General features: G+C 37.1%; 1 protein-coding gene across 4 annotated transcripts in view; it reads left to right on the top strand.

Moving 5' to 3' along the window:
- The first annotated feature begins 8,329 nt into the window (after window positions 1-8,329).
- Window positions 8,330-11,479, top strand: part of LOC107583981 (arf-GAP with SH3 domain, ANK repeat and PH domain-containing protein 1-like) — a 38,217-nt gene continuing 35,067 nt past the window's right edge. For all 4 annotated transcript variants that reach the window (XM_016270376.1, XM_016270393.1, XM_016270384.1 and 1 more), the window contains exons 1-2: window positions 8,330-8,350; window positions 10,355-10,427. In XM_016270376.1, coding sequence (XP_016125862.1) covers window positions 8,345-8,350; window positions 10,355-10,427 — 79 coding nt within the window. In that variant the 5' untranslated portion in view covers window positions 8,330-8,344. The remainder of the gene's footprint in view (window positions 8,351-10,354; window positions 10,428-11,479) is intronic.

Here is an 11,479-nt window from a genome sequence, read left to right on the forward strand (position 1 = left end):
GGCACCACTAATGCTAAAAATATACTTTTAGGAACAGCTTTAGTAGAAGACTATTTTAGTTTTGGGTTTAGGTATTTGTGTAGGAAGACCTTGATTGATTCATTCATCCTTGACATCGTCGTTTGACCTTATAAGTGAACACAAATGCATTGTTTGGGTAATACTGTTTAGTTTTGGCAATTCCAGCCTTTTGGAAAAGACTGCACATAGTTGGTCCTTCGAGTAGAAGTTTAGTTTGATTGGTGGAGAAGTTTTCTGGAAAAAATTTCCTTTGGAATTTATTACATCTTTTCTCCGCCTTGATCTAAAGACGACAGTTTACAGTTGGCCGGATGACGGTCAAACAAGCAGATGACAGGAAAAAGGCATTCCCTGCATTTCTGAAGTCATTCATTCAGTCCATTCATTAAAGGTGCACTAGCATAAAAACACTGGTGTCATTTGAAAGAAATTAACACATTTATAATATTCAGCAAGAATGCATTAAATAGATAAAGTGACAGTACAGACTTTTTACATTGTTACAAAACAATTGTATTTCTAATAAATGTTCTTTTGAAAGTACTATTCGTCAAATAAACCTGAGAAATTGTATTAAAGTTTCTTCAAGAACATTAAGCAGCCCAGCTGTTTTCAGCATTGCTAATAACAAATACTCTTTGGGCACTAAATCAGCATACAGTATAAGAATGGTTTCTGAAGGATCATGTGACACTGAAGTAGTGGCTATGATAAATCACCTTTGCCATCACAGGAATAAATTATATTTTACAATATTTTAAATAGAAGACTGTTCTTTTAAATTGTATTAATATTTCTCAGTATTACTGCATTTTTAAAAAATCTAATTATTGCAGCCTTGACAAAAACAAAAATCTTACTGACTCCAAACTTTTGACTGCTAGTGTTTGTATATTTCATGTTCTATGATATTTACAAAAAAGAACTTTGTTTTTCATGAAACCTTAAAAGAAATATTTAATTACATACAATTGAATTGACAAAAATAATATCCGTGTGAACTCGTTTTTCAATAATTCAGTGGTCCAGAGTTAATTTCAGCAATGCTCTCAGCTATGATGAGCTCAAGTTAATGTTCTACTCTGCCATTCACCGAAAAAAATTCTGGACGATACCAAAAAGTTGGTAATTTACTTCCAATTTTACTAAATTCACATAATTTAAATATAAAAATATATATCAATTTATATATGTCTAGTATTGAGTGATACTGCTAATTTACGAATATGACAAGCACTGACATCGGACAGATTTCAGAGTTTTCTGCCTGCATTTTTAAAAGCATTGACCCCAGTGTTTCTTTTAGAGTCCCACGAGAGTTTCCATCTGGCTCTCTCTGTATCCTCAGAACCAAAGGCATACCTAACATTCTGCGAATCTGCGTGAGTATCGGAGGGCCCGTTGCCATGGATACGAACCAAACAGACCATAATTTACACAATGACCTGTTCTTCTCATATCTAGGGCCACAGATTCAATCAGTGCCAGCGCAGGAGTGGTGCTTGCCAGGCCTGTGGGTGTTCAGTGGCTCGGCAATCGGGGGGGTTGACTTCATGTACTGTTTCCATTGCGTTTCTCTCAGTCATTTGTATCTTTTTCTTCCACAGTTATTGTAATAAAAACAGACAGAATAAAGTTGGATCACCCTTGGCCTGCAGTTCTGACTCATAAACCCCATGAAACTTTGGCCTGAGCTCTTTCCCTTAGCTCGCCACTGCCCCAGTCAAGTCTGCTGGCTTTGGCTTGGCAGCGAGAAGTAATTCCTAATTCCTTAAGGAGTTCATGTTTCTTGGGGCTGATAACTGGTGCAGGTCTCTCCTGACCTAAATGGCAGTATGTTCAAGTCCTGGAAAAGTTTTCTAGTAAAAGACCTTTTTGGCCGGCCGTATAGAGAGTGTCTTTTCTTGCTTGGCAGGCCTGTGTTGGTCTTGATAAAGTCCAATATCGATCTGGTTGTTCGTAGTGTGAATCTAATGGATTGTGGCTGCTTAGAGCGGCAGTAAAAGTGTATTTTAGCACTGTTTTTCCACCAGTATCTTGTTTCTGAGGGACCTACAGCTTTGAGATTTGTTCGGATGAATGGTGTGTAAGGTTGGGTCATTTCTTTAGTTTATCATTTGCTTCTTTTTTTGCCCTGGCAAAAAACATTATTTGACCGGTTTTGAGATATTGTTATGAAAGGTGTTTTCAATTTAGGCTAGGATTACTGAGTGCTCCAGGAAGCGAGACAAGGGCTCAGCGATGCCCATCAGTTGAGTGGGTGAACACAGAGGGTCAAGGTTTGTTGTGAGTATTGTAAATGAGTATTAGCACATTACTGCAGTCTATCCCATCATAAAGAGGCAAACTGCTTAGTCATAGAAGGACAAAGTAGCCCTTTATTGTGAATGTCATATTGTTATGGTGCCAGTGAGTGTAATGTTGCGTTTGTTCTCAATAGGGCACTTAACTTTCTCTGTCTGTATAATAACTGTAGTGCTGCATTTCATTTTTGGTCTCTCTTCAGCATCCAGATGGTGTTGGACTGAAAAATGCACAAAATTCAAGTAGCTGACTGAGTATAAAGGAAATAGTTCACTCAAAAATGACATTTCTGGCACTGTTTTCTCACCTTCATGTCGTTCTGTATGAGTTTCCTTCCTCAATGGAACAAGGTAAATTTTTTTAAAGAATAACTCGTCAGCTCTTTTCAATTTGATGCAAGTGTTTGATGTAATGTTTGTCTGAGGGACCTACAGCTTTGAGATTTGTTCGGATGAATGGTGTGTAAGGTTGGGTCATTTCTTTAGTTTATCATTTGCTTCTTTTTTTGCCCTGGCAAAAAACATTATTTGACCGGTTTTGAGATATTGTCATGAAAGGTGTTTTCAATTTAGGCTAGGATTACTGAGTGCTCCAGGAAGCGAGACAAGGGCTCAGCGATGCCCATCAGTTGAGTGGGTGAACACAGAGGGTCAAGGTTTGTTGTGAGTATTGTAAATGAGTATTAGCACATTACTGCAGTCTATCCCGTCATAAAGAGGCAAACTGCTTAGTCATAGAAGGACAAAGTAGCCCTTTATTGTGAATGTCATATTGTTATGGTGCCAGTGAGTGTAATGTTGCGTTTGTTCTCAATAGGGCACTTAACTTTCTCTGTCTGTATAATAACTGTAGTGCTGCATTTCATTTTTGGTCTCTCTTCAGCATCCAGATGGTGTTGGACTGAAAAATGCACAAAATTCAAGTAGCTGACTGAGTATAAAGGAAATAGTTCACTCAAAAATGACATTTCTGGCACTGTTTTCTCACCTTCATGTCGTTCTGTATGAGTTTCCTTCCTCAATGGAACAAGGTAAATGTTTTTAAAGAATAACTCGTCAGCTCTTTTCAATTTGATGCAAGTGTTTGATGTAATGTTTGGCTACGTTATATCAATCAGTACTTGTAAATTATATTATTTAAAGTGTAATGTCAAATGTATAAAACAGCTAAATGTTACTTAAGTTGGTTCAAACTCATAAGGTTGAGAGATTCACCAGATCGTAATGAAGATGTCACCTGCTGAGCTTTATCGTCTCTGCAGTGCTCACAATCACTGTTCTGTTCACTGTGGTCACGCCTAATAGCCTACAAGACCATTTGAGGATGTGGTTAGATTGTTGTAATTAGTTGTGTAATGATATTACCCTCTTGGTCATACATCTGAAGACTGATATTTCACGCTTACAGGGTAACTGAATTAGTATATACTAGGCCTGTCACGATAACAACTTTTTGTTGTGCGATATATTGCCCCAGAAATAATTGCGATAAGCGATATTATTGTCATTTTAAAGACCATTTTATGCCACTGAATATATAATCATAATGTAACAGCATAATAATGCAAGAAGGCCTACACACTTCCAAATGACAACAAACATTTAATTTTTAAGAATATTTAGATCATGAAAATTAAGTATCAAAATATTAGATACCTTAAAAAACCTGAATAAATAGTAAATAAACATTTTCTAACAAAAAGTGCAAAGTAACAAGAAGAAAAAATGCAAAAAAAAAACTTGTATGGAGATTTTTTCCATCTACAGATTTTTCCCTGATCTTTTTTTCTCTGTAAATTAAGGGTGCACACTATTGGTGAAAAACACAATAACTACTTAGCAGTCAGATGTCTGTATGCACAAAGGCACAGACCTCTAAACAAGGCCATATCTACAGATGAAACTTTTTTTTTGTAGAAGCATTTTTAAAAATTTGAACTAGCACCTCATGACTACATCACGTTATGTTTGAGAAGCTGCAAAAGAGGGGCGCAACGTGCAAGTGGAATGTACAAAACATGGTGACATTAATTTTTAAGTAAATATAATGGGCGATATATTGCGTCACCAAAAATGATTGAGGTCATGTATATATATTGCGTGATTTGTCGATATATTGATTATTGCGACAGGCCTAGTATATACTACCGTTCAAATGTTTGGGGTCAGTGCAATTGTTTTTTAAATAAATAAATTATTTGATTCAGCAAGGATGCATTAAATTGATCAAAAATCACAGTAAAGACGTTTATGTTACAATCTTATTTTTATCAAATAATTGCTGTTCTGTTCCAACAGCAACAGTCCCAAACAAAATGGAAGTTTTTTGGCTTTTAGTATGAATATGTTAGCCTTAAAGGGATAGTTTACCCAAAAATGAAAATTTGATGTTTATCTGCTTACCCCCAGGGCATCCAAGATGTAGGTGACTTTGTTTCTTCAGTAGAACACAAATGATGATTTTTAACTCCAGCCGTTGCAGTCTACGCCAGAGCGCGTACACACCTCACGCAACGAATGCTGTGCACGCGCCCAAAGACAGTTGGACATAGTGGTGTATTAGAGGTAAAAAATTATATAAATACTGTTCGGTTTCTGACACAAACCGATCTTTTCGTGTCGTAGGACATCAATGTGTTTTCCCGAGCCGCAGGGTTTAATTTGGATTTGTCTGTGCATGTTTTTTTTACTCTCATCGATTTTGTTATCATTGCCATGCATTATACGACTGATAGACTGCAACGGTTGGAGTTAAAAATCATCATATGTGTTCTACTGAAGATACAAAGTCACCTACATCTTGGATGCCCTGGGGGTAAGCAGATAAACATCAAATTTACATTTTTGGGTGAACTATCCCTTTAAGGTTATCTGTAAGATAGTGTGCTCCTAGTCTTACGTAGCCAGACCTTCAGACTGACGGCAGAAGGTCTGGGAACCTTGGCCGCTTTGAATGGAGCCCATATGGGTAGGTAAAGCAACCAATCACGTTTCGTTTTGTGCCGTGTCATGTTAAGGGGCATGGAAATGTCCCCACAATAACAGACCGGTGTGTAAAATTTTTGGACATATTTTATAGATTCTTTGCCGTAAAATGTAAATAGACGCTGAAACTGTGGCTGAAATTAGTTACTTCTTTCTAGTCTATTCATATGTAATCCTATAAAACATGTATCCCGGTTTCCACAAAAATGTTAAACAGCACAACTGTTTTCAACATTGATACTAATAAGAAATGTTTACTAATAAGAATGATTTCTGAAGGATCATGTGACACTGAAGACTGGAGAAATGACTGCTAAAATTCAGCTTTGCCATAACAGAAATAAATGACATTTTAAAATAGAAAATAGATATTTTCAATTGTAGTAGTATTTCACAATATTACAGTTTTTACTGTATTTTTGATTAAATAAATGCAGCCTTGGTGAGCAAAAGAGACTTCTTTCAAAAACGGGAAAAAAAATATATAGTGACGTCAAACTTTTTAGGGCTGGGTGGTATAATGAGTTTGTATGATATATTGAAAATTTCTTTATAAGTGATTCGATATGAGGCAATACCGTTTATATCAATATACAGTAGTTTGATACGAGCGCATCAGAAAATATAGCGGAGGACACAGACTAAGCTGCTGCGGAGAAAGTGCATAATCCAATTTGTTCTAAACATGTGACAAGCTTCATATTAAGGCCTTTAAAAACTAGTAAGACATAGTTTATAGTTTGGTTTCGCATATTAGTTTAAGCGGCTCGACCCGTCAGATGCTCTGACAGAAAGGCTGCATGTGCCGCTGACAGACACTAGGCTACTCGCGGTGTTTAATGTGTTTGAGATGTGCTATCTTCCTGAATGCATAAATTACATTTCATAAGTATATTCGCCATCTGTAAATGTTAGAAAATATTTCCATTTTTCTGTCAGAAGTCTGCAAATCGGGCAAAAATTACAGAGATATGAATTTTTGCCCATATCGCCCAGCCCTAAAACTTTTACAGTTTTTTTTTGTTGTTCTTTGGATCACTGGACGAAATTTAGCAGCATTATACATATTCTAGTTTCATACTAAAACATGTAATGTTTTGTTATACTTGAAGACTGATAGTTGCCTTTTAAATGTTTGTTTGTGGTGCTGCCTGCTAAGTAGTGTTAATTTGGTTAATGAAGACTATGATGAACAATGTTCGCTACTCGCGCTGTTTAATGTGTTTGAGATGTGCTATCTTCCTGAATGCATAAATTACATTTCATAAGTATATTTGCCATCTGTAAATGTTAGAAAATATTTCCATTTTTCTGTCAGAAGTGCATGAGCCTTCTGCTTTGGGATTCTCCGCTATACTTCACAGACTTCAGTGAACGAGCGCCTACGATAACTAAGACTATATCAACATGCAATTTCGTTTACGAAATAAGACGAGACTAAAATGTATTAAAAAAGATAAAAACTTTACCAAAAACCTCTTTTTATTTTCGTCAAAAAAAGGAGACAAAATGTTTACTTCACAGACTTCAGTGAACGAGCGCCGCCATGCACATGCGCGCCAAACAGGCAGAGCTCAATTAAATAGAAGCGCAATAATTCTGACTAAAATATACATGTATACACTGAAATATTTGTAGTTGGACAATAAATGTGACATGTAGAATTTTAAGCCTACAAGAAAGTCTATTTTTATGATAGCACTGACTGTAAAGTGACTGTGCTTTTGTTCTCATTTATTTTCATTTTTAGTTTAGTGAATTTAACTTCCGCTTTAAAAGCCTTATTTTTGTTTTTAGATTGCAATGTTACAATGTTAGAATGAAATGTGATTTTCACCCTTATAGCACATAATATAAAGGCTTACATGGTTACATTCACTTTATTTGTTTTCATAGCCGACAAACAAGCTGGAGTTTAGCAATCTAAATGAAAGCATCATTCAGCCGGTCAGTGTTCTGTCATGAGACCTCGACTGTATTGTTTGCGATTTTGATCGCTGAATAAATGCACTTACTCAACCGCTGTTGTTTTAAAAGAGAAATAGGCTATTGCAATTTGTATTTAGTGGAATTACTAATTTCACTGTTATAATATTTTTAGTTTGTTTTAGCTGTATTCATAATTTATACAGAGAGATTGCATAAGTCTTTGGTATTAATTTATATAATAAAAAGCCTATAATAAATCAGTACACTAGATGAAGTAAAATACACCATGTAGCCTATGTCCACATTCTATTGATTTGTGCTTACTGGTGAAAGTGCAATACCTGAAATGCAAAAGTAAATTTCTCAAATGACAACAAACATTACGATTATAATTTTGAGAATTTTTTTTTTGTGTCCGTTTAACCCTTATACAGAATGACGAAAATGTGACTAAGATTTGACTAAAACCTGACTAAAATGCTCATACATTTCATTGAATAAACAAAAACAGGAACAAGGTTGTCTGAATATGATAACTAAAATGTACATTTGAGTAAGACTAAGACTAAATTAAAAATGGCTGCCAAAATTAATACTGCTGTACTAGGGATGTAACGATTCACTCAACTCATGATTCGATTCGATTCACGATTTTGATGTCATGATTCGATTCACAATTTTATTTTATTTTTTGTTGCAAAATGAGATTTAAGACAAATTATAAATTAAATGTGTCCTTTTATTATTGCTTGGACAAAATGCTGCACATTTCTTTGTGAAATTGAAATATAATACTATAATAATATACTAATATAGCACTTGCATATTATGGCTTTTTTGTTGGTTTTGATTGCTTCTATTGTCCTCATTTGTAAATCGCTTTGGATAAAAGTGTCTGCTAAATGACATGAAAACAAACAATATTAACTTAAACCAAAGCTAAAATATTAAAGTGTATTCACTAGTTTAATCTGTATGATTTTTTTAAAGATTTATTTTTGGTGTTTTTGACTTTTTTTATGATAGGACAGTGAAGAGGAGACAGGAAGTGAAGTGGGAGAGAGGGGGGATTCGAACTCGGGACGCCCGTAGCGCAACAGTGCTGTATGCCTGTATGTAATGCCCACAAGGCTATTGCCGCCTAATCTTTATAAGCCTTAAATTTAATTTTGAAAAAACTTTCTTATGCTCACCAAGGCTACATATATTTAAAGGGGTCATATGATGCGATTTAAATTTTTCTTTCTCTTTGGAGTGTTACAAGCTCTTGGTGCATAAAGAAGATCTGTAAAGTTGCAAAGACTAAAGTCTCAAATCCAAAGAGATATTATTTATAAAAGTTAAGAGTCAACCACGCCTACCTAAAACGGCTCGTTCTAGCACGCCCCACATGTCTACATCACACCGCTCACTCTAGCCGCCGGCCTCCGCTCACTCTAGCCCGCCATGTGTGACGCTGTGTGTTTCGTTGTGAAAGTGAAACTACTTTGTTTGGTCTTCCAAAAGAGGACACAACTAGAAATCAGTGGTTAAGTTGTATTTACAACACTGTTCCAGAACAGTTCAACCCAAATATTCAGATGTGTGCAGCACATTTTATGGAGGACTGTTTCCTGATCCTGGTAGAGTACACTACAATGCCGGCTGTTCTGACTCACAGACTGTAAGTACGTTTTTCATATTTAAAGGATTTGCCACTGATGATTCAAACGCGAGTTTTGAGCAGTGTAGAGTAGCGCTTGTTGTTTGTCATTTTTCCGATCAAAAATGCAGACATAGTTTTATGTTTACACGGCGCGATGCAACGCAGCGTGTAAAAAGACAATTATTCTACTAAATTCACAATTCATGATAAAGCATGTAAATACATTCATTTAGTAGTTGATATGTATCAATATTCACCAAGGCCTTTAAAATGTCCCCATGTAGTTTTTATTTTCAGTCGTGAATGTTGAGGGATTTACTTTCAAATTGTGGCCTTAAGCTCTGTCTTTCTCATTAATCACCATTGAAGGGCTTCTTTAAAGACACCACAGATAATTTTTGGGTACGTTTGGGGGGGTGTGTATGTGTGTGTTTGGGAGGAGTGTGTTTGTGATGGTAGCTGTGGCTGTTAGGACACCAGAGCATGTGAGCGGAGCGGGGAGCGGAGCCTTTCTGAAGATTCCGCTCCGCTCGCTCAAAACGCTCAGCGCCGGGACACACATCTGTTAGCCACCAGCTGAAACAGGGCACATGAATGCATTATGATGCATTACAAATTCAGTTCGCAAAATACTTGTTTGTCCCCACCGTCAGCTTGCCTATATTCTGTACACTTGCATAATTTCCCTTTCATCCAGAGAGACACACATCTGATAGAATCAAGGAGTGAGGAGGACATCAGCCAGGATACAAGTTCAAAGCGTGTATAAGAGTAAAGCAAAGATTTTACATGTTTCCCAGCAATTCATACATGGTTTCTTTCTTTTAAAGATAGAAACAAGTAGATAGAAGGTCAGTGGGCTGCTCGGTCATTCATCAAAATATTTGAAGAGAAATATTTAAAGAGATATTTGAAGAGAATATCCATGAGCTGAGACCCTCAGGAGCATGTTCTGTTCGCTACGCTCTCAGTTTCACAGCGGTTTTGATTTTTGAAATGATATCCACCTCAAGACAATGAAGCGCGGTCGAGGGGTTTTCTCCCCATCCTCGTGCTGCTGCGGTTGCTAGGAAACTGCGTGTCAAGGGTCTGTCACTGGTATGTTAAGTTGTCTAACCGCTCTAGGCTGTCTTTTCTGAGGAGATCTTGTCCAATGTTGGTTTCATTTATTAGTTGGCTGACTTGCTTTTAATCAGATTATAAATATTGCAGTTCACAAGGGTATAAGCTACTTTTCTAGTCGTAATTTTGGTCTTCCAGGGAATATCTCTGACATTTTCTCCACCTGTTGGACCATATGAGCATTGGAAATGCCTCCAGATTCCCAATGTTTGGTTTTGCCCCTCGAGGTGTGGCCAGTGATGCAGTTCTTCTGGAATTCTAAGATCATGAATCATAAATGAATCACAGACCTTTTTTAGCTGTGTTTTATAACCATCCTCTTCTCTTCTCTTTTTGTCTGCCTCTCCAGGCTTTGGACCAGGACCGAACAGCTTTACAAAAGGTCAAGAAATCCGTCAAAGCAATCTACAACTCGGGTCAAGGTGAGTTTTGACCCAGCTCTTCAACAGTAGGCTACTTCTGGAAATATTAAAATCAAAATTTCATGAGAAAGTTACTTTTTGATACGATGCATAGCTGTAAAAAAGGTCAAATTTCAACTTGTTTAATTGACAAATTCCTGGTGAAGTGCTACTCTAACCAACAATCCTGAAGTGAGAAGTCATAGCGCTTGCTACGGTCTCTTCCCCCATTCCTTCTAGGGAAACTCGAATGCTTACATGCCCTCTAGGGTAAATCAGCATGAAAGGTCAGGAAATCCTCCAGACCATTTAATGAGTGGTTTTTGGCTCATCCAGTCTCTTCTCTGCCCTTTGTCAGCTTGTAACTCTTCAATGTCATTCCTCTCCTATTGGCCAAGCACACAGTCCAGATGCCAAATATCGGTGCCTGTTTGATAAAGGCCTCATAATGCCTAATATTTACACTCAGTCATTGAGTCAGACATTGACATTTGCAAAGTTGGGATCAGGGCTGGAGATTGAGTACCAAACAGTGTGTGGATGTAAGTATATTTAGGACTCAAAAACAGGACAGATGAATGTGTTCTGCTGCTGTGTGACCTAGAGATAGGTCACAATTAGAGGTCGACCGATGTATCGGTTTTTCCGATTAATCGGCACCGATAGTTGATTGCTGGAACTATCGGTTATCGTCAAAAATCCATGCCGATAGTTTTCCCGGGTTGCGTCCATTGCTGGAGCGGCTGAGAAGGGTCTGCTGTAATTATACAGTGCGAGAGCGGCCTCTAGGTGTTGAAATCATTGACAGCACGTGCTATTTGTTTAGACATGTGATACTACACGCTGAACAGAAACTTCAGACGCGGATTTAAATGCAGCCAACAGAAAATCCTGCCGCGCCACAGAGCGCCATTCACATAGTTTTCCTTTAAATTACATTATATTGGTCCTGAATCGTTGTTAATGTACATAATAAATTGTGTATTGTGCGTTTTCAGCAAAACTTTTGTCTTTCTGTGGCTCTAATGAAGTCTGTGTGCTTCATTTATAGAGCTATAATATAGGTTGCGCTT

The sequence above is a fragment of the Sinocyclocheilus grahami genome, unplaced genomic scaffold (genome assembly GCF_001515645.1).
Source record: "Sinocyclocheilus grahami isolate Dianchi unplaced genomic scaffold, SAMN03320097.WGS_v1.1 scaffold5.1, whole genome shotgun sequence".
Taxonomy (NCBI): Eukaryota; Metazoa; Chordata; class Actinopteri; order Cypriniformes; family Cyprinidae; genus Sinocyclocheilus; species Sinocyclocheilus grahami.